The sequence below is a fragment of the Aquila chrysaetos genome, chromosome W (assembly GCF_900496995.4).
Source record: "Aquila chrysaetos chrysaetos chromosome W, bAquChr1.4, whole genome shotgun sequence".
Classification (NCBI taxonomy): domain Eukaryota; kingdom Metazoa; phylum Chordata; class Aves; order Accipitriformes; family Accipitridae; genus Aquila; species Aquila chrysaetos.
This window is the reverse complement of record NC_054457.1, coordinates 5,512,178-5,536,664: the sequence shown is the minus strand read 5'-3', so window position 1 is coordinate 5,536,664 and position 24,487 is coordinate 5,512,178. Positions and strand designations below refer to the sequence as shown.

Sequence of the window (24,487 nt, the reverse complement as noted above, 5' to 3'; positions counted from 1 at the left end):
TTGTAAGCATAGAGTTATAGAATTTTACAGTACAGTTAACATACTATGAAGAACACTGGTTTTTATATATGTATATATAAATATATATACATGCACACAAACACATATATATGTATAACATTATCTTATACATCTCTGCTGTTTTCCATAGAAAGGTTTTAGAAGGAAAAAAAACATTTGGAAGGAAGAGAGCTATTCAGGCATGGACTGGATAGATGTCTTTCTCTGGTGTCTATTTCAGTCATCACCACCATACTGTAGAAGGGGAAGATGGAGAAAATAGGTTAACAGAAATTACAGAGTTGGGAGAGAGATTCAGAGCCTTGGCTGTTTATTGCAGGGAAAGTGAAGAGCAGGGTTTGAGATTTAATGTAAAAGAGTGGATCCCAGCTCTAGGGAAGTATATGAATCACCTAAAGACAGTTACCTCAGCTTGCACATGTGCTATAATACCAACATGTAACTTGTATCTCTGATGATTGCTAACTTCTTATGCTTTTGTTGTATGAAACAAACTCACTTTATGTCAAGTTTGCCTGATGTTAAGAGGAATCTCGAGGAGGCTGGCAAACTCAAAGCATTTCATTCACCAGAGAGCAATGATCCTAAAATAGTTATGAGTTTACCCGCATGCCCTGTTCCCCATATGTAAAGGCAGGAGTCAACAGTCCTCTCCTCCCTTAGCTGGAAGGACCTATTTGAAAACTGTAAACATGAGATTCAGGTGAGATGGAAGATTAATTAGCTAAGGCATGTAGCAGCACAGAGGGAAGATAGTCCGGACCCTGGGGGGTGGTTCACTTTGGTTGTGGTAGCTGCCTGGACCAATTGTCACCCACTTAGTAACCAGAGTAGCCGCTAATCATGTTATTTGTCATTTATGTTGACCTGTTTGTGACAATGATGTAGCTAATCATTCCTTATTATGAATTCCAGAAGCCTTTGAACATCTCTGAATAAAAATCAGAATTATTTGTTACTCATTAAGAAAGCATATGTTTGGATCCAGAAATAGTTTCTGATAGATTCTATAGTTGATACCATACTTGCTAAAATATTATAAATCACTGTGGGTAGTTATTGAGGCCCAGATCTGCAAAAGTCTTCAGATACTAAAATCCTCTTTTCAGTGGAGCCAAATTACTATTTGGACTTCAGATCACATAGGGAAACAGAGTAATTGCATTCTGCATTAAAATACTGTGTTTTAAAGGGTACTAAGCACTGAATGAGAAGTGTTCCCCCCCCCCGGATTTTTGATTTTATTATAGGTCCCTGCAATGCAGAATGCAGTAAAGTAGGGTGTGATGGGCCAGGACCTGATCATTGTACTGACTGTCTGCACTACTACTACAAATCTAAGAACAACACACGGTAGGACCAAGAGAAAAATCTTTACTTCGTAGATTCCTTGGTGTATATCATAAATTCCTTTCCTCTTCTCTTTGCTGCAGTCATGGATAATTTATTTTCCTCTGAATTTGACAATTTTTCTTAGGAGTTGGAAAAAAAAAGCTAATCAGAATTTAAAGTATGGCTTTCAAACACCCTTCCCTGATTATTTCCTCATCTCTTGATTATTTTTCATAAGGTGGCTATATATATAACTGTGATAGCTACTACAGTTTCTGTGACTGAGTTTGTACAAGATAGGAAGAGATGTAGATGGTTAAAAATGATACCATATGATTCTCTGACAAGGCATTTGCCATGAGATAGCATATGCTGTAGGAAAACAAAACAGCCGATAAGACAAGAGGCAGATTGATGCAATGCTTGGGAGGATTACATTTTAGTAAACATGTGATCATTAGAAAAGCAGGAATGCTGAGAAATATTTCTGCTTTGCAGTCATGGTCCAGGAATTTGGTGGCAGGCTATTTCATTAACAACTATACTTTCTCTTCCCTGCTGTCTGCAGAATCTGTGTTTCAACCTGCCCACCTGGTCACTACAATGCAGACAAGAAACGCTGTAAAAAATGCTCACCCAATTGTGAAACCTGTGTTGGAAGCCACAGTGACCAGTGCATGACCTGTAAATCTGGCTACTACCTGAATGAAGTAACCAATAGCTGTATTACCAACTGCCCCCTTGGGTTTTACCTGGATAAGAGTTAGTATTCCTTATTGTTTCTTTATTGTGGGCTACAGAATTTGGTCTGGGAAGGTTGCTGGAATACTTACAAGCAAGGAAGGTGTATGTTGATGTATTTATCTCTTATCCTACTTCTCTTAAGTTGTTAGATGCCAAGTGTGATCAATAACGTCCTCAAAAATTAAGCTGGAATCTGCCTAGATTTTAAAAATCATGCCTTGTGGTAGGATATCTTTTCTGCTTGTGGCTGGGAGTAACAGTAGCAGAACAAGGGCAGTTCAAGAACAAGTCAGCTGTAGGACAGAATTGGTTACCACTACTCCAGAAAGGGATGGGCAGCACCCAAATTCTGAACATGAGGCATTCCCCATGTCGCGGTTTAACCCCAGCCAGCAACTAAGCACCACGCAGCCGCTCACTCACTTCCCCCCCACCCAGTGGGATGGGGGAGAGAATTGGGAAAAGAAGTAAAACTCATGGGTTGAGATAAGAACGGTTTAATAGAACAGAAAAAAAGAAACCAGTAATGATAACACTAATAAAATGACAACAGTAATAATAAAAGGATTGGAATGTACAAATGATGCACAGTGCAATTGCTCACCACCCGCCGATCAACGCCCAGTTAGTCCCCAAGCGGCGATCCCCCCGCCCCCATTTCTCCCAGTTTATATACTAGATGTGACATCACATGGTATGGAATACCCCGTTGGCCACTTTGGGTCAGCTGCCCTGGCTGTGTCCCCTCCCAACTTCTTGTGCCCCTCCAGCCTTGTTGTTGGCTGTTGTGGTTTCAGCCCAGCCGGTAACAAAGGACCACGCAGCCGCTCGCTCACTCCTCCGCCCCCCTCCGGTGGGATAGGGGGGAGACGGAGGAGAGAAAAGGAAAAAAAAACCCAGAACCTCGAGGGTTGAGATAAGGGCAGTTTACTGGGACAACACAAAAAAAAAGTTACAACAACAACAACAACGGTACTAATGAAAGAATATACAAAAAGAGTGATGCACGGTGCAACTGCTCACCACACATTGTCTCTGCTGCTCCTTCCTCCTCAGGGGGAGGACTCCTCACTTGTCCCCTGCTCCACCATGGGGTCCCTCCCACAGGCTGCAGTCCTTCATGAACTTCTCAGGCATAGGTCCTTTCTGCTGGCCGATCTTCAGTCACCAACTGCTCCAGCGCGGGCTTTCCCATGCAGTCACGGCCATCTTGGGGGGCATCCACCTGCTCCAGCATGGGGTCCTCCATGGGCTGCAGGGGGACAGCCTGCTGTCTCACCACGGGCTGCAGGGGCATCACCTCTCCCAGCGCACCTCCTCCCCCTCCTTTTTCACTGCCCTGGCTGTCTGTGTAGGTGTTTCTCTCACATTCCAATCTCCTCCGCCACTGTAGTTTCCCCTTCTTAAATCTGTTCTCCCAGAGGCGCTACCACTGTTGCTGATTGGATCAGCCTTGGTCAGAGGTGCATCCAACTTGGAGCTGGGAAAGCTTCTAGCAGCTTCTCACAGGAGTGTGACGGAAAAGGACTTAACTGCAAGGTTCAAGCAAACGGCTTATTTGAACTTCACTTACAGACTTAACACACCACTATTGCAGGTTTTACAGATACAATGGAGGAATGCACTATTGCAATTTTTAAAGCAAGAGTAGTACACTATTACAACCACAAGCGATTCACAGACAACCACAAACGCATTTACAAACTTAAAGCATAAACAATATTCACTTACCCCTCCAGGTAAGGGCTCTCAATCCCAGGGAAGTTACCTCAACCAGCATCCCGATCAAGGGGGGGGGAAGGGTTTCCTTCGCAAGCCAACTGCATAGTTAGAGAAGTGACTCCCCCATTTCCAACCTGGATCTTGGGGTTTTTATCCCCTGACTTGTGGAATGGTGTGTATGACTATGTCTGAGTGGATTATGATATAGGCCTAAATGGATTATGTATATCTGAGTGGAGTTTCCCCTTATCTTTCATTTGTTGGTCTGTGATTGTTTGAATACACAAGGTTGTCATTTGAAACTGAAGCTGAAACCCTCCATTTTTGGGGTTTTTTTTACCTTGCTTCCTCAACAACTGAATAGTGGTTGGATTGAGACTCAGGGCATACTATTTGCTAAGGGACTTCAAGGCTCAGTTCAGGTTTTGGTTCTTTGAATGGTGCAGCCACTGCCCTGTTTAGTTTAGGGTTTATCAGACAACCCAGGGCTAAGCTGTCTACACGGCTCCCCGTGAGTCGTCTCTGCAGAGAGACAGGGCCTCAAGGCAACCCAAGGCTGGGTCGCTTTTGTAACCCCCCACGAGTCACCTGTGTGCACTAGACATGGTGAAACTCGTTTGCTAACTATGAGCCGGACAATCCACACAAGGAGCCACCCCTGCAGCCCCTCCCCTGCTACCAAAAACCCTGCCACACAAACCCAAAACACCTCCAGCCAGATGCTGTCTGATGTTGCCTCAACAAACCAGGGCAAACCATTATCATGGGATTAAACACTAAATACCCACAAGGAGCGTTCTCTTTATCAGATAGTGCTCTGTTAGCAGAGTTCATTCACTTCATTGCATATATAACTGTGGTGTCAAATAGACTGATTTACATACATCACCTAGTCTTTTACCTAATCTTTGCTATTTGCTGTGCTTGTAATCTGCCAAATCATTTAGCCTTCCTGATAGCAGAAATGCTGTAAAACTTAGATAAACTTGCACAAGACATGAACTCAAAGGTACTGCTGAAATCTAGGACCTGCACGTTTGCTGTAAATGCACTGGCTGGTTTGGTTTCCCCCTACATAATCTGTGATTGAATGTGGCTGCTGGAGAAATTGAAATTTTATGATAACACTACAGTCAGAGGAGATAGATAAGCATTTGTATGCTAGACTAGATTAATCTAAAAAAAGTTTTAGGTGTGTCTAATGAAACCAGCGTATGTGTTAACTGGGTTTCTTTGGCGTTCAAAGCATCTGTGTATATCTATATAGAGTCTACTCCAAAACTTTCTCTACGTGAGAAATCTAATATAGCTATGTGGTAGTTCTCACTATCAATGCAGCTTATACCATTTTACATTGGAGATATCTTTAAGGAGCCTCAGTTTTTAGAGGGTACTTTCTGAATGCTAATACAAATAACAGACCTATCTAAAATGGTCTTGCTTGGCTATCCAAAATCCCAGTGTCCTTCTGAAATTCTTGGTTAGGGTAACTGTAAGGCATCACATTTGAGTAGGGTTAGCCACTTACACAGTCCAATTGAAACAAAACCAAAGCTGTATTTTTTTGAGCCCCTCATTTTTGGTGATTAGGGGTGATTTGAACAGACTGTAGTGGTTTAACCCCAGCCAGCAACTAAGCACCACGCAGCCCCTCACTCACTCCCCCCCCCCCCACCCAGTGGGATGGGGGAGAAAATCGGGGAAAGAAGTAAAACTCGTGGGTTGAGATAAGAACGGTTTAATAGAACAGAAAAGAAGAAACTAATAATAATAATGATAACACTAATAAAAGGATTGGAATGTACAAATGATGCGCAGTGCAATTGCTCACCACCCGCCGATCGACACCCAGCTAGTCCCCAAGCGGTGATTCCCCGCCCCCCCCCTTCCCAGTTCCTATACTAGATGGGACGTCACATGGTATGGAATACCCTGTTGGCCACCTTGGGTCAGCTGCCCTGGCTCTGTCCTGTGCCAACTTCTTGTGTCCCTCCAGCTTTCTCGCTGGCTGGGCAGGAGAAGCTGAAAAATCCTTGACATTAGTCTAAACACTACTTAGCAACAACTGAAAACATCAGTGTTATCAACATTCTTCTCATACTGAACTCAAAACATAGCACCGTACCAGCTACTAGGAAGACAATTAACTCTATCCCAGCTGAAACCAGGACAGTATCCACCCCTTATTCTATACCATAGATGTCATGCTCAGTTCCCATACGTTCAGCTACATCCTGGTCAATCATCATCACCTTTTCCGTCCCTTTGAGATATATAGACAATGATATATATATGTATACACACACAGAGATATCATTCCTTTAGTTTATGGGTCATGTTCATAAAATGTTCATTGAGTTCATTTAGTTCCTGACTCTGGGCTCCATCTGTCATACCAGTCTTTCTGGGCAGGAGGGATGGTGCAAAGCCCTCTCAGTCGGCAGAGCAGGATTGGGCTTCAGTGTGGTGTGATGAGCAGGTGACATTGGACGCAGCAGGAGGATGGTGTGCACCGTTGGATTGTTGCATGCTGGAGTCAGTTCTGGTTCCATCACTACTGCGCTTCGCTCAGTTTTATCACAGTTCATTCTTGCTTGATCTAAGTGATTCTTACTCTAATACAATGGATATAGCATATAACAATTATAGTAATGATAACATACAGTAGCAGGGTTATATAGCAACTAATATCATACAGGTTAATTCTGGCTATTCTCACCTAAAATCAAATCCCCTTGAGGCACACATCGAACTTCCCCATCTTCTCGCATCACCCACCAAGTGCACCCAGGCCCCTGAGCAAAAGCAATCCCACGAATGGCTTTCCCTTTACCTGAGGCAGGAGTAACCCAGACTGTCTTCCCTAACATATTTTTTTATGTGCACTACAGGGACTTTATCCCCTTCTACAGTACGTAAAAGTTCTGACTGGGCAGGGCCACCCCAATTGGCAGATCCTCTGGTGTTGACTAACCAGGTGGCTTTTGCTAAATGTGTATCCCAATGTTTGAAGGTTCCACCCCCTATTGCTCTCAGTGTAGTCTTTAACAGTCCATTGTATCGTTCGATTTTCCCAGAGGCTGGTGCATGATAGGGGATGTGATACACCCACTCAATGCCATGCTCTTTGGCCCAGGTGTCTATGAGGTTGTTTCGGAAATGAGTCCCGTTGTCTGACTCAATTCTTTCTGGGATGCCATGTCACCACAAGACCTGCTTTTCAAGGCCCAGGATAGTGTTCCGGGCAGTGGCATGGGGTACAGAATATGTTTCCAGCCATCCGGTGGTTGCTTCCACCCTTGTAAGCACATGGCGCTTGCCTTGGCGAGTTTGTGGGAGTGTGATATAGTCAATCTGCCAGGCTTCCCCATATTTATATTTCAGCCATCGCCCTCCATACCACAGGGGCTTTAACCGCTTGGCTTGCTTAATTGCAGCACAGGTTTCACATTCATGGATAACCTGTGCAATAGTGTCCATGGTCAAGTCCACCCCTCGATCGCGAGCCCACCTATATGTTGCATCTCTTCCCTGATGGCCTGAGGTATCATGGGCCCACAGAGCCATAAATAGCTCACCCTTATGTTGCCAGTCCAGGTCCACCTGAGCCACTTCAATCTTGGCAGCCTGATCCACCTTTTGGTTGTTTTGATGTTCTTCAGTGGCCAAACTCTTGGGTATGTGAGCATCTACATGACATACTTTTACAACCAGATTCTCTAGCTGGGACACAATATCTTGCCACAGTGCGGCAGCCCAAATGGGTTTACCTCTGCGCTGCCACTTGCTCTGCTTCCATTGCTGTAGCCACCCCCACAGGGCATTTGCCACCATCCATGAGTCAGGATGGAGATAGAGCACTGGCCACTTCTCTCTTTCAGCAATGTCTAACGCTAGCTGGATGGCTTTCACCTCTGCAAATTGACTTGATTCACCTTCTCCTTCAGCAGTTTCTGCGACTTGTCGTGTAGGACTCCATACAGCAGCCTTCCACCTCTGATGTTTTCCCACAATGCGACAGGATCTGTCAGTGAACAGAGCATATTGCCTCTCATTTTCTGACAGTTTATTATACAGCGGGGCTTCTTTAGCCCGTGTCACCTCCTCCTCTGGCAAAATTCCAAAATCTTTGCCTTCTGGCCAGTCCATGATCACTTCTAAAATTCCTGGGCGACTGGGGTTTCCTATGCGAGCTCACTGTGTGATCAGTGCAATCCACTTACTCCATGTGGCATCAGTTGCATGATGTGTAGAGGAGACCCTCCCTTTGAACATCCAGCCCAGCACTGGCAGTCGGGGTGCTAAGAGGAGCTGTGTTTCAGTACCAACCACTTCTGAGGCGGCTCGAACTCCTTCATATGCTGCCAATATCTCTTTTTCAGTTGGAGTATAGCGAGCCTCGGATCCTCTGTATCCCCGACTCCAAAACCCCAGGGGTCGGCCTCGGGTCTCCCCAGGTGTTTTCTGCCAGAGGCTCCAGGTAGGGCCATTCTCCCCAGCTGCAGTGTAGAGCACATTTATAACATCTTGTCCTGCCCGGACTGGCCCAAGGGCTACTGCATGAACAATCTCCTGTTTAATTTGTTCAAAGGCTTGTTGTTGCTCAGGGCCCCATCTAAAATAGTTCTTCTTCCGGGTCACTTGATAGAGAGGGCTTACAATCAGACTGTAATTTGGAATATGCATTCTCCAAAAGCCCACAACACCTAAGAAAGCCTGTGTTTCCTTTTTATTGGTCGGTGGAGACATAGCTGCTATTTTGTTGATCACGTCCATTGGGATCTGACGACGTCCATCTTGCCATTTTATTCCTAAAAACTGGATCTCCTGTGCAGGTCCCTTGACCTTACTTTCTTTTATGGCAAAACCAGCTTTCAGAAGGATTTGGATTATTTTCTTCCCTTTCTCAAAGACTTCTTCTGCCGTGTTGCCCCATACGATGATGTCATCAATGTATTGCAGGTGTTCCGGAGCTTCACCTTTTTCCAGTGCAGTCTGGATTAGTCCATGGCAAATGGTGGGGCTGTGTTTCCACCCCTGGGGCAACCGATTCCAAGTGTACTGGACACCCTTCCAAGTAAAGGCAAATTGTGGACGACACTCTGCTGCCAGAGGGATTGAGAAAAATGCATTAGCAATGTCACTTGTGGCATACCACTTTGCTGCCTTTGACTCTAGTTCGTATTGAAGTTCTAGCATATCTGGAACAGCAGCACTCAGTGGTGGCGTGACTTCATTCAGGCCACGATAGTCAACTGTTTAGTCTCCACTCCCCATTAGACTTTCGCACTGGCCATATGGGACTATTAAATGGTGAGAGAGTTTTGCTGATCACTCCTTGGCTCTCCAGTTGGCGAATCAACTTGTGGATGGGAATCAGAGAGTCTCGGTTGGTGCGATATTGCCACCGGTGCACCATTGTGGTAGCAATTGGCACTTGTTCTTCAACCTTCAGCAACCCCACAATCGAAGGGTCTTGAGAGAGACCAGGCAGGGTAGACAGCTGTTCAGTGCCCTCCGTCTCCAAGGCAGCTATACCAAAAGCCCATCGATACCCCTTCGGGTCCTTTAAACACCCTCTCCTGAGGTAGTCCATGCAAGGATGCACAGGGCCGCTGGACCAGTCACAATGGGGTGTTTCTGCCATTCGTTCCCAGTTAGGCTTACTTCAGCCTCCAATACAGTTAACTCTTGGGATCCCCCTGTCACACCAGAAATACAGATGGGTTCTGCCCCTGTATAACTTGATGGCATTAGAGTACACTGTGCGCCTGTGTCTACTAGAGCCTTGTACTCCTGTGGGTCTAACGTGCCAGGCCATCGAATCCACACAGTCCAATAGACCCAGTTATCTCTTTCCTCCACCTGGATGGAGGCAGGACCCCTCTAATTCTGGCCAGAGTATCCATTACACACTTCTCGTAAAATTGGCTCAGAAGTCCCTTCAAGAGGATCAGAAATAAATCAGCCCTTCTACTCTGTTTGGAAACTGGAGCAGCATTTTTCCTGTTAGAATCCCCTGTTGTGGTGGTTTTTCCTCGCAGCTCACGTACCCGTGCATTTAGGACTGAGGTAGGTTTTCCATCCCATTTCCTCATGTCCTCTCCATGATCACATAGGTAAAACCACAGGGCACCTTGTGGTGTGTACCTTCTATATTCTCTCTCTTGGGCAGAGGAGCGCTCACTCCTAATAGCTGAGACATTGGTCCTTACAGGTGGGCAATAGGACATATCCTCTTTGATTTGCTGGACATCCTCGGACAGCTTCTCCACAGCCGAAATGCAGGCTTGTAGGGAGGAGGAGAGATTTTTCTTCTTATTGACGGAGTTGGCGAGCCACTTCATCCACTGTCGGTGCGTCTTCGTCTTTCCAGGTCATTATTGCCAGTGAGTTGGCATAGGACGATGGTGCGCTCCATACAAATTTCCGCCACATGGGTCGTGTACATTGGACTTCATCTGGATCTTTGGGTAATTGTGGGTTGTCCGGGTCATCATGAATTGTCTCTAGCACAGCTAATTCCCTCAGATATTGGATACCTCTTTCCATGGTGGTCCACTTGCTTGATTGACATATAACATCTTCCTTGAGGGGTACCTTTCCTTCACACTTGACAGGAGTCGCCTCCAGAGGCTGAGGGCTGGTGTTCCTTTTCCAATTGCCTTGTCAATGCCACCTTCCCTGGCAAGTGATCCCAGCTGCTTGGCTTCCCTACCTTCTAATTCCAAGCTACTAGCCCCATTGTCCCAGCATCGGAGGAGCCAGGTGATAATATGCTCACCTATACGGTGACTGAAATCTTTTTGCATATCCCGCAGCTCACTCAAGGATAGGGACCGGGTTATTACCTCTGGTTCTGCCTCTTCCTCCTGTTCCCGTGATGACCCTGGTTCACCTTCCTCCTTCGCTAAGCGAACTGATTTTTTTGTATATGTCTTCTTCTGTATGGGGGCAACTGATACTGGTGCAGGTTGGTCTGCTGGTTCAGTTGCAGTACTGCTTGCTGAGATTTGGGTAGCCGCAGTGCCTGTCGTCTTGTTGTTAGATCCAGAGACCTTCTCTTCCCCTTGAGGGCACTGAGTGGTGTTGAACAGGGCTCTATAGGCATAGGCCAGGCCCCAGCATGTTGCAGTGATTTGTGTCTCTCTGGAGTTGCCAGGGCGACAGCATAACTTTTCCAAATATTTTACTAGTTCTTCTGGATTCTGCACTTGTTCAGGGGTGAATTTCCAAAACATTGGAGGTGCCCACTGTTCTAGGTACTTGCCCATACTACCCCACACACCCTGCCACTCATGATTACCCAGCCTCGGGGCAGATCTCTGGGTGATCTTCTTTAATAGTTTAACCTTAAACAAGAGCTGAACCACATAAATCGACATAGTGACCAGCGACTATTAGACCAATACAATGAATGCTTGTAACAAATTTGTTTTAACAAGCTCTGGTCAGGTTTGTAGTTATCTCAACCCTTTGTGGCCCACGTTGGGCGCCAAAATGGACTGTCGTGGTTTAACCCCAGTCAGCAACTATGTACCACGCAGCCGCTCACTCACTCCCCCCCACCCAGTGGGATGGGGGTATAAATTGGGGAAAAGAAGTAAAACTCGTGGGTTGAGATAAGAATGGTTTAATAGAACAGAACAGAAGAAACTAATAATGATAATGATAACAATAATAAAATGACAACAGCAATAATAAAAGGATTGGAATATACATATGATGCATAATGCAATTGCTCACTACCCGCCGATCAATGCCCAGTTAGTCCCCGAGCGACGATCCCCCCACCCCCACTTCTCCCAATTTATATACTGGATGTGATGTCACATGGCATGGAATACCCTGTTGGCCACTTTGGGTCAGGTGCCCTGGCTGTGTCCCCTCCCAATTTCTTGTACCCCTCCAGCCTTCTTGCTGGCTGGGCAGGAGAAGCTGAAAAATCCTTGACTTGAGACTAAACGTTACTTAGCAACAACTGAAAACATCAGTGTTATCAACATTCTTCGCATACTGAACTCAAAAACATAGCACCGTACCAGCTACTAGAAAGACAATTAACTGTATCCCAGCTGAAACCAGGACATTCCCCCATACTTAAATGCTGTGGCACCATCAAGACCTTGTGCACATAGAAGAGACAGATGAAAAATCCTGCATGGCCACTGAACTGGTACTGTAAAAAAAAAATAGAGTCCTCAGATGTAAAAAGTGCTTGTAAATATATTTCTGGCATACTTAAGTAACTGCCGTGATGTGATTATCCAAGAGCAGTAATTGTCTGCCATGTGAGACACCTGGCTTCAGTTTCCTCCTGTGGTTGCCAAGTAGAGTGCCTGTGTTTAATTTCCATCTTTAGCTAACAAAAATACTTAGAGATATATTCATTCATGTGCTTAAATTCCACTGACTTTAGTTAGCTTTAGACACACGATTAAAAGATAAATATGTGCTTGAGAGCTTTATTCAACTGGATGCCTTTTTGCTTTCTGTATCATGAAACTGTGTGTTCATTTTCAAGGGTTAGCAAGAGCAGGTACTAGGGTTTTTTTCCATTTTCACTGTGGAAAACTACAGTGAAAGTAATTCCCTTCCACCCAATCCAGGTGGATAGATGAAAATTTAGGATTAAATACGAACATCAAGTTTTATTTCTCAGAGGGGTACATGGCACTGCAACTGTATTGGGTGTATGTGGCAAGGTTTTGGTAGTGACTGGCTGCCAGAGTGGCTTCTGTGGGAAGAGGTAAGGGGCTGCCCTGTGCTAGACACAGCTGGTTCCATCTGGCTGGGCAATGACCCCACCACAGGCCAAAGTTGAGACAATCAGCAAAGTTTATGGTAACTTTGTGAAAACATATTTAAGAAAGGGTAGAAAATGCTGGATGGTAAGAGGAAGAGAGAACAAAAAGAGTGAGATACAACAGAGGGAACACCAATGTCAGAGGAGGAGGAGGTGCTCCATGGTGGAACAGATATTTTGTGCAGCCCATGGAGGACTGATGCCAGAGCAGATGGATATTCCTGAAGGAACTGCCACCTATGGAGAACCCACACCAGAGCAGATTTTCCTGACTGGACTACAGCCTGTGGAGAACCTGTGCTGGAGCAGAATAAAAGTGTGGGAAAGAAGGAACATCAGAGAGACTGCTATGTACTGACCATAACACCCACCCCCACTCCCCCCCCATGCTGCTCAGGGTAATAGAGGAGTCAGGAGTGAAGTTGAGCCTGGGAAAAGGGGGAGGAAAGGTGTTGTTTTAATGTTTGTCTTTTTGATTCCCACTATCTGAATTAGTAATTAATGTTTAATTTTAATTGGCAATAAATTAATTTTCCCCAAGTCGAGTCTGTTTTGCCTGCAATGGTAATTGGTAAGTGATCTCCCTGTCTTTATCTCAATCCATGAGCATTCTCATTCCTGTTCTTCCTATTTTCTCCCCCCTGTCCTGCTTGGGGGGGTGTGTGGTGTGAGTGAGCAGCTGGGTGAGAGTTTGGCTGTTAACCAAGGCTAACCCACCACAGTATTTCAAAAGGAAGGAGGTCTGAAGACAGAAAGAGAGAGAGATCTCTTCAAGTAGGGAGCTTTTGAGATGAAAAGGCAGGTCTTAAGTAATTTATGTCTTCATTTTGTTAAGATCAGAAGTGTTTGTGCAGGTGTGTCCTTGAACACCAAATCAGGTAAGACAGGACAGGTTGCTTGTATGGAAGGCCTAAGAGGTAAATTGCAAGAGGGTTACTGGAACACATTTGCATTCATCACTGTATATCGCTGCTATATGAAAAGACTATTGAATTCCATATTATAAATAGTTAATCTACATTAAATACAATTATGAAGGTTTTTTATCAACCTCAAAGCATGATTTTTTTTGTAAGGGTACAACTATTTCTTCAAATGTTTAGAAACAATTTAAACCATTTGATGCTTGATGGGAAAAGCTAATGATAGCAGAATATAGCTATTTTAGTGTAGCTTGCTGCTTCTATTCCTGATGTCAAGCTAGAAAGCAATAAGTCATGTAATAATTTACCCATATAATTTTATGAAATATAACTGACTGGGGTTTTCTGGGCTGTTTTCTTTTTTTCCTTTGTAGATAAGATTGTTTGCCGAAAATGCAGTGAAAACTGTAAGATATGTGTTGAATTCCAAATCTGCACAGAATGCACACATGGCCTAAGGTAAGGAAATGATGAATGTAACTAAACACAAATACCTGAAGAGGCTTATGAGTCTATGGACACATAACAAAGACAGTTACATAGCTATTTAACCTTGAGTGGTCCTCATTTCATGTGTTCCATTGCTGTTTAGATTTTAATATAGTCTTTTCTTGTGCCATTATGTGCCATTATGGCTAACAATGGATTTTTTAGAAGATCTTTCATTTCAAGTAAAATAGAAGCCACAGTCATATGGAAAATTGATTTCTTCCTTTTTTTGACCTACAGTGTGGCAGCTGAGGATTATTTTAGAAGTAGAGCTGGTGAACTGTATTAATCCTTCTGATTCATTCCTGTGATAGTTAGAAACTATTTTCTTGTCTTTATTGTATGTCTTCATACATCCAATCATTCATTTATCTCAAGTATCTTAGGCTCAATTCTATTACGATATAATGTGCACATATATTAAATAGCAGTGGATGTCTTTTCTTGGTAGGAGGACTTAATAATTCCTGAAACTGAGAGATAAAGTCCACAAAGAAGCAGTGTGCATTTTAAGCTCCTTTATGAATGAATTATCTTTTGTTCCAAGCAGCAAAGGTCAAAAATCTTATGAAAGTCATAAAGGACTGCATGCTGGCTTTATGCCACTAAAAATATGAAATCAGTATTCAATCTCTGTAGGGGTTCTTTCAGAATACAGGTGTTCTATGAATGTTTTAACATTGAGCTTTTACCCTCTGTCAAAGTGGATTTTCATCTTTCAGTTAGTAAAAGCTGAATGTTGTTTCCACAACATCCATAGCTAGATTCCTTTACATTTTGTAAAGGAATTTTCATTTCTCTGTATTTATGTTGCATTTAGGGGTTTTTTTAAGTGCCTGCAAAATTCTTATTACAAATATACCTATTTTTTTAAAAGTGACCCTTTAAAGAGGAAGTATGATCTAATGGGAAGGAAAGCATGGAATCAAATCAGAACATCAGTCTATTTACACTCTCTGTGAAATAGGAGTATCTACTTCCCCCTTAAAGTAGAATTAAATTTGTAATCCATATTAAGATTTTAGAGAATTTTAACAAACTCAGCACTGGTGTTCTGTGTATCTGAGAAATCAGATTAGTAAATTAGCAATTTAGAAGTTCCTACAATATGCAAAATATATCAGAAGATCTAAGATTGCAACTTTGCAACTTCATAGGACATGGTCTCTTAAAAAAAAGCTATGCCCACATTTTCTTTATTTCTCAGGAAATGAGATTATGTACTTCCCTGTCAACTAACACAAACATTAGCTTGTAGCACCACTGAAGAAAGGAGATAAGCCTATTCTGCATGAGAAGAGAAAAAGAAACTGAAGGAAAAAAAAAACACCTGAGAAGAATCCAAATTTCATGTTTTCTTGGGCAATATTAGCAAGCTGAGACTGTTTTGGGTAATGTTTATAAAGAATACTGTGTGGGTGTGACAAATAAATGGAGCCTTGTAGGACATGCATTTCATATTCCCCAGTTGTTCAACACTTGCTGCTCTTTCTTGGCAGTTATCTATGGGCAGGGCACTGGATGGGACTTGGGAGACCTGGATTTGAGTTCTGATCCTGTTATTAGTCCATTAACTAAACTTGGGCAAATCATTAGTTTTTTCCATCTGTAAAAAACATGATAATTCTACCTGCCTTGTAAAGTACTTTGGGATGTGTGGCTGGGGAAAAATAATAATCAAGCAGGTTTTGCTGCATTTGTTGAATTACTAATTTAAACTATTTTTCTTTCCAAACTGGGATCATATGCACTCCTGAAAGTTTCCAGTGGTGCTGAGCACACACAACTTTTATTGGATCCAGTCAGTAAAAGATTAACACCCGCTTTGGGTGGTACTCCCTAGAGCTACAGGGAATTTTGAGAGATATGGCTAAATTGGATGAAAGCTGAGATTCCACAGAAGATTGCAAACATGTCAGAGAAGTCCTAGCTTAAGAACCACCCCCTGCTCTAGGCACCTTATAACATGATGTCCTAATTTCAGCTGGGATAGAGTTAAGCTACTTAGAGAGAAGCGTGGAAATGTGACTCTATGCTATCCTTTTTTCTGTTACTCGCTATTTTGTACTATCACTCAAAAGTGCCTGCAGGCAGAATACCTCTAGCTGTAATCTTGACAAATCTCCCAACCTATGCAGAATCAGTATTCAGTTAAGAGATTTGAAAGAAAACTGCTATTGCAGAAAGAGGTGATTACCTTAATTGTGAATCTAATCTTAGCCTGTGCTGTAGCATGGTATCAGGAGATGCTGCTGGTCTTTCAAGAGAAGCAAGCATGAGATCTTGTTAGCAAGTCCTTTAGCATTTATTTTAATGCAATGGTGCTGCCCCTTTGCCAAATTCCTCATGGGCAATTGTGTTTTCCATGCCTGATTTTTCAGTATTCTTTGGCACTGTTTATTTTTTTCCATCCTCTACTACTTGGTAGTATTTACTATGACTTTGTAAACAGCTGTTGTATTTCACCATAAGCAAAACTGCATTTCATTCCCACTTGAAGTGTTTACCATCTCTAAATTTATAAAATATGACCAATGAAAGTAGCTGGTGAACCCTAATATTTGAGTTGTTCTTTTATTAAAAGAGAACTACTGATTTGTGAATGAGCTTCTTGTCTTCTGTTGCTGTTATCTGCTCAGAGCTCAAGCACTGTGCTTTTTTTCCTAGTTTGCATGGCACCAAATGTGCTATCCACTGTGAAGAAGGAAAATATCATAATGGTAGGGAATGTGAACTGTGTCACCATTCCTGTGCGACGTGTGCAGGTACCTCCCTGACATTTATTTGCATTTTTTATTTCCTCTATATTTTTACCTCTGATTTTATTTTACTATACATAGTCTCAGTACAGCATGATTCCTGACATGTAAAATCTTTATTCTCTTGGTAGTTCTTTAATATATTTTAAGTATGGCAGACTTTCAGCTAATATGAAAATCTACATTTTCTAGTTGAAAGTGCACATACACTCATTTCTTTGCTTTTAATGGATCTCATTCGAATTTCCAATCATGCCCTCCATTTTCTTTCTGGAAAAAAGGAATGATTGACAGAGTTTGTGACAGCTTTAGAACTACCAATATCCTATTATTTCAGAAAAAGATATACTGAAATTATGTAGTTTATTCTGAAATTATGTAGTTTATTCTAACCATATATCTTTATTGCTTGATATTACTGTTTGCAATACATAGCGGCAGAAAGGAAGTAAGGTAAGTAGAACAAGGCCTCTAAAATTATGATAAGATTTTGTTACAGTTAGAGATGGTGTCTGTTAGACAATAGTAGGAACTAGCCAGTAATGCAGTGTATTTTCTCTCTGGTTTAAGGTGCTGGAGTAGATGCTTGTATAAACTGCACACAGGGTTATTTTATGGAAGATGGAAGATGTGTGCAATCCTGTAGTAGTGGTTATTACCTTGATCACTCTACTGAAAGTAGATACAAAACCTGCAAAAGGTAATATCAGTTCTTCAGTGGCTAATATATGTCTCTAATGTTTGGCAGCATATTAGTTATTATTGTGTATGAAAAGATAAATAATAGTTATGAGAACATAAAACTGCTGACAAAAAAATAGGAAAAATATATTGCATACTAAGCAAATGAAGGAAAAGGGTATTTATTTACTTTAATGTCAATTATATTCATGCAGGTCTTTTAAAAGTGTTTTTTTTTCTTGTGCATATATGTGTGTCCTTCACTTTAAAAAGCTTGTAGTGAGAATCTGAGTAGATATGCTTAGGAATGTAGAATTTACAGATCTAGCAGAGGAGCTGTGTTTCTGAATAACAAACCAAAAAAGTCAAACTTGGATTTTTAACTGCAAGTTAATTGCTGTTCATAAGGACCATTTCAGCTGTTCAGCTGCACAGACACAAACATAATATCAGGCTGGTGTCCAGAATAGCTCATCTGACTCAGTGTACAAATGGGTGGATAAGTCTTGGACAAGGTTGTGCTATACAAGGAAGGGACATATTTTTTTCTATGTTGTTTTTCCTTAAACAAATACTACAGGCCCTTTGGAATAATTTATTATTGGCTTGCATTGAGTTCAGGGCAGGAACGGAATCACAATTTGTTAGATTTTTCCACAAAAAAACCCAATCAATACACAAAATATGATGCAGCCAGAAGGGTGATGAAAGGACTAGGCAGCAGGCCAGTCTTTTCTATCCTGTGGTTTTGAGCTCATCCCTTGCATGGATACACAATCCATTTAATATTTTTGTTGATTACTTCTGCATAATTCCAAAATGCTACAGTAATGCATCTATTTAATAAAAAAAGTGTGAATAAAGAGTGGTTGGAAGAAAGAAGCAGGACTAGGTTGCAGGAGTAGGTGGTGGTGGTTGTTGTTGTTACGATTTATTATAACAGCTGATACAGTTGGAAACAGCAAACAAGTCCTTTGCAGTAAACAAGAGGTATCTTGGGAACTCTTGCATTTGGTGAGTAGCCATAAGGCCAACCTCTGCTGCTGTCTTTCAGGTGTGATGCCAGCTGTTTGGATTGCAGCGGTCAAGGAGACAGAAACTGTACAAGCTGTCCAAGTGGCTTTAACCTAGACACTGGTGTCTGCGTAGTGGGAACAATCTGCAAGGATGGTGAGTGCTATTCTCTGTAAAGATCCATTTTATCACTTCCATCTTCTTCTTTTATATGTATTGGGTTGGTTCAGTCTTTCTTTTGTTATATTCTTGATCTGAGGTCAACATTATTTCTTAATGTTTTCAGGTTTATGAAAAGGAGAAAACTACATTAGTGTGTATTAATAGGATTAGTCACACTTTACCTGAATTTTCAAAAAATAATTCCCCCCCCACAACAACCTACTTTTCCTTCATTATCTGTTTTTTAAGTCATTGCTTTCAAAAGAATTTTTATATGAAGACCCTAGTGTACTGTCAATAGAATCACATTTATCTATTTTGCCATTTTTAAACTGTGAAAATGCTGATAAGTAAAAATTATTTTAAGTATCTGTACTATTGCTTGAATGATGTGAAAGGGTAGCAAGAGGAAAAAAAGGATTTCGAATAGGAAGCACTCAATTTGTGATAGAGACTTGAACTTTCTTCAAGTTCTCTGAGGCAACCAAGATATCATTCTTACTGGAAAGGTTTGGCTTAATTATTCACTACTATTCATTCCTTTCAAACGTCCCAGTTATACAAACACTTAGATAATGTCATGGTTCCCTAAACGTGTTGCTATGTGAATTACTTGTCGATGCAATCCAACTAGTACAGTTCAACAGGAAAATCATACCAGAACAAAGCCTGGTGTTAAAAACTGTGAAAAATATCCAACATCAAAAGTAGTAAAAGCTAACATTGACTCTTGGGTCCAGCTCACTCCATCTGGATGTAATAAGAGTTTTATAAAAAAAAAAAAAAAAAAAAGAGGCAGGGCTGAGTCCTGTTTCTGTGGACCTTTACAGCTCCTGATTTTTTTTTAGGCCTTCAAACTTTGAAAAGTATCCTGTCCAGTGTAAAGTCACATTACAGGTACAGAAGTAAACCAGTCATGAGACCTTTTCATATCAGGACATTAGAAAAAGTGTCACTGTAATCTAGAACTAGTCCAGAGAAGGTCAGATATAGATGGACAAATGAAAAGCAATTTAATGTTATGAGCTTTTGGGCAACCACAGTCTCAGTAATATATTGCAATTCAATACTGTAGTGCAAACATTTGACATGTCAGTTTGGTATTTAATATGCTAGGATAAATCTGTCCTCATTTGTACATGTATTATGGTTTAACCCCAGAAGGCAGCTAAGCACCACACAGCTGCTCACTCACTCACTCTCCCCACAAATGGGATGGGGGAGAGAACTGGAAGGGTAAAAGGGAGAAAACTTGTAGGTTGAGATAAAGACAGTTTAATAGGTAAAGCAAAGCTGCATGTGCAAGCAAAGCAAAATAAGGCATTCATTCAGTACTTCCCAGCAGCAGGCAGGTATTTAGCCATTTCCTGGAAAACAAGGTTTCATCATGCTTAATGGTTACTTGGGAAGACAAATGCCATAACTCCAAACATCCCCCCTTCATCTTTCTTCCCCCCAGCTTTTATTGCTGAGCATGACATCATATGGTATGGAATATCCCTTTGGTTAGTTGGGGGTCAGCTGTCCCAGCTGTGTCCCCTCCCAACTTCTTGTGCACCCCCAGCCTACTCGCTGGGGGGGCAGAGTGAGAAACAGAAAAGGCCTTGACACTTTATAAGCACTGTTCAGCAATAGTTAAAACATCCCTATGTTATCATCAACACTGTTTTGGTTCACAAATCTGAAACATAGCTCCATACAAGCTACTATGAAGAAAATTAATTCTATCCCAGCCAAAAACAGTACAACATACAATCTCAAGTGACTCCAGAGAGTTTGCAGAAAGAAATATCACTGAGGGTGGAAGTTACTTTCTTAGTCTATGTACAGCAGAAAGAGTTCAGGTGAAGGAAGTCTGTATGCCTGAAATTCCCACCTTTATCTTTGACATTTTATATAGTGCTTTTTTTTTGCCACATGCAAGCAAATGCTCTGCTCTTCCCCTAGTGTAAATACTGTTGATGAATATGAATTCAGATATGAAGAGGCATTAGAGCAAAATGCACAGAAATACCATGTATTGATGTCTTAAAAAACTACTTAGTCTTGAACAGAATTGAGGTCCTGTGCACTGAATGTTTTTACTGCAGTATCCAAGTCAGAGAGGTTATACCAAAGTTGTGCAACCTTGCATTATTTCTCAACTCATGGGCCTGTATGCTTACTTTGGATACATGTGTAGTTGCCCAAGACCAAGAATGCTCCATCTCACTGCTGTTTCCCCCACTCTTCCCTGTGCAATTGCCATGGGAAGGGATCATTGGCATGTGGGCCATAAGGCAATTGCAGTGCACCATACTGGATCCCACCACAGTCTAGGGTAGCCAAGGAAAATAAAGAAGTCTTTTTTTTTTCTGTAAGTTAGCAGGTGTGGAGGGTCTCATTTCACTGCCTGACAATCAAGCACTGATTATGTACCTAACTCATTCTATAGGATTTGCATTTCTGTTGAGAATGTTTTATTCTTTTTCTGTGATTTGACTGTTTTATTCTTTTGTTTCATAAAAACTGGGAAAAGAAACCTCCTTTGCTGTAAATATCACTGTTTTCTAATTATTCTCTTTCTAATCTATTTTTCCTTTTCACAAATGGATGCCAATCATTCCCTGTCGGACCACACAATATTTCTTCCTGAAAAAAAAATGCTGTTGACTGAAATTCCTTTTGATGAACCAAATTTCCTACTTACTCCTGAATGGTATCTTCAACCAAATCTGCCTGTCTGACCAATTAAACCTTCCTCCATTGTACACAACATGCTCTCCAAATCTTCAACTTCCCCTCCTTCTCTTATCACTGCCCTCTGGAAGCCACGGAAGAGTCCTGGGCCGAGGGAGGATTCTGTATGCTGGTGAAAAAGAACAATCTGTGCCAGCGGAAAGTGCTTCAGCAACTGTGTTGCAGAACATGTACACACAAGGGGTGAACTGACACCTCCCAGAGTCCTGCTGCTCCTGTAGACATATAGATTAATCCATATTATTGAAAAAGGTTAAAAAAAAGAAATGGCGTGGGGGGAAGCAAGCCACCTCTTTCTCTCCCTCCTCTGTCTGGGGAGATGGTGAACTGTTTGTTGGAACTTAAATGGAAAAACTACAACACGCCTACCTTTAATAACTGGGTGTTTAGAGCTGAGCATCCAGGATCAGAGTCATTACTGTGTGACCAAAGCATTTGATGCCAAGATTACAGTTTAAGTCATTATTTGATTTCCTGTCAATTTTAGGATTATTCCTGTTTTTTTGAAGGTCCTTTTTCTTCCCTTTTTTTTCTACTTGTTTCCTCTTCAAGATGGTTAAAGAGTGTTTCAAGAATGCAACACATGTTTACATGAATTAAAACTAAATAACACAAAAATGTTTTCATCAGTCTTTTTTGTGCTATATATAGAGATGGGGGAACTTAAGGAAATGAGTCCCTGAAGTAATCAGAAACACTGTTAGATTAAGTTCTGCACCTTTTTTAACAGTATTACAAACAAAAGATCATTTCTAAACACATTTCTTTTTTACTTCCTCTACTGTGTGCTGGTTTTTTTTTGTATCACATGAAGTATGTATATATGCTTTGCAAAAAATGTTTTTTTGGTCATATAGATTTGATTTTTAGACAGCTAGCTCAATGACATATATGCTAGGATTTTTATTTTATTTGACAATTAAAAAAATTTAATTAATTTGACAATTTTTAAATTGTCAAAGCTATTTCAAATAAACTTTAAAAAAAACCCCACCATTGTTCCTGTTTGAACAAATTCAAAAGATACTGTTCCTCTTGGTTTGCATAAACAAGAGTAATGTATATGCTAAAAAATCAGAAAACATTGGTAACATGTAAGGAGTGCTGTTATCTTGTAATGTTCACAAAACAAGGGACCTGATTCTGCAGGCATGTGGGGCTATTCATGGTGCCCATACAGAAATGTCAGTGTGACTATGTGACAGGACATGTTTACAGGACTGGATTTGTAAGTGAGTGAGCTGTGCCAAATACATCTCCAGGAGTAATTACATATAGGTCAATAAATCAAAGGTTTTCTTGGTGCAACAATCTTGTTATGATGGGCCTGAGTGCTTTTAACCACTTCCAATAACAATTTCAGCAGGAATAATCCTGTTGAAGCCAATGGAGTTACCTCACTGTAAAACCAGTCTGTGTGGGAAGAGAAGCGGGCCCCTGTGTTTCTCTCTTTACCAGGTACACAGCTGTCAGTACAAATTCCCATTTAATATATTTTCATCTTGCTAAGCTTTGCTTAGCATACTGTTTGAAACCCATTCATTTAGCAGAAAACAGTAAATTGAACTTCAAAAATACTGGTTTTGGGAGAAAATACATAAAACGTACAAAGTGTCTCTCTCTGTTATCTTTCCAGGACACACAAGTAGAAAATAGATTGCTGGTGTTTAAGCATATAAATGTTAGAAAATAAAGAGGCTCTTGGTTTTTTGACACAAAAATTATTTTGGAAGTTTTATAAATGAATGGATACAAACCTATAAAGATTATATGCCCCCTTTATTAAAGAGCTCATACACTATTACAGCCCACATCTGGTTCTGTACGACAGGAGGGACCTGTGAAGCACATTGCAAACTTCCTGATAGACATTCAAAATTATGAGAATTTAATTTGTGCTGTTACTGCCTCATTTCTCAACATTATTAACTAGAACTTAATGCTTTCAAAGTTTAATATTATAGATATATAAAGATATATATTCATAATTGAGATTGAATTGGATTGTAAAGAATTTGTTTGGATACTTGCAAATGCCTCTAATGCTATTATAGGGAAGAAATTGATAGCTGTTTTCTTTTAAAAAACTGACACGTTGTTAAATCCAAATTCATTTTTACTGAAAAAAATACTGTACATGTGGAAAATGTTCAGTTGTTATTTCTAAAATAGAGTAGTTCTGTTGTAATTGATACTGTCCAAAATCAATGTTATTCCATATTTTATGTTTTCTATTAAATTAACCTAAATTCCTGTTGATAATCTATAAATAAAATATCTTTAGTGAAGGGCAAAGATAGCTTTACAGCATAGAGCACTTTGATACTACATACAAGTAATTGAAACAAATTGGGAAGGTAGGGATGTTTATTGAGGTTTTGGGTTTTTTTTAAGTGGTGGAATTTATCAGAGCAGTGTGGGAGAATTTGTGGGAGAAATTGTGGGAGGACGAAGGAAACTGCACAAGGCACAACTGTTGTAAGTTTACTAACTGCACAAAGGCACAATTATTATGAGCTTGCTGAAGAATGCACAAAAAGTAGAACAAGGTCGGGCATACCTGACTGATAACAGGAGGGCGACGTGACTGAAGACAGAGTGCAAGACAGCATGCAGGTGGAGGAAACTATTCGCGTGATTAGAAGACTTTATCCAATTAGACTATTGTTTAAGTGCGTGAACGGCACATGTTAACCAATCAACAAATGGCTTATGCGTGAGTAGATACTAGAAACATATATAACCGAGTGTTGCGCAGTTAATAAACGGAGAAATGGTTTGATCCACAGTATCTGTGTTGGTCCGTTTTCTCCCCAGGGCGAGTCCCTGGCGATGTGTCGTTTTCCCTAGATTGTCGCAGCGGAGAAAGTGCGACAAGTGGTGACCCCGACGCGGACGCGGAGTGTGCGAGTGTTTTGTCTGGCCAGGCGATTGGAAGAGAGCCCTCGGGGCGATCCTGCCGGTGACGATGGTATCCATCGGAACAATTATTAAGGTATTGAAGGCGGTAGGCAGGGATGTGGACTGTGGAGTGCATACGGCTCCAGTCACGAGTCTCATCCAGTGGATGATACAACGGGGCTTCATAGTAAAGC

General features: G+C 41.4%; 1 protein-coding gene across 1 annotated transcript in view; it reads left to right on the top strand.

Moving 5' to 3' along the window:
- LOC121232763 (proprotein convertase subtilisin/kexin type 5-like) overlaps positions 1-22,298 on the top strand; it is a 306,293-nt gene extending 283,995 nt beyond the window's left edge. Inside the window, exons 15-21 of the mRNA XM_041121183.1 lie at positions 1,272-1,374; positions 1,922-2,115; positions 13,923-14,007; positions 16,705-16,802; positions 17,367-17,496; positions 18,532-18,647; positions 21,464-22,298. Of these exons, the coding sequence (XP_040977117.1) occupies positions 1,272-1,374; positions 1,922-2,115; positions 13,923-14,007; positions 16,705-16,802; positions 17,367-17,496; positions 18,532-18,647; positions 21,464-21,579 (842 nt within the window). The 3' untranslated portion in view covers positions 21,580-22,298. The remainder of the gene's footprint in view (positions 1-1,271; positions 1,375-1,921; positions 2,116-13,922; positions 14,008-16,704; positions 16,803-17,366; positions 17,497-18,531; positions 18,648-21,463) is intronic.
- Positions 22,299-24,487: the final 2,189 nt, after the last annotated feature.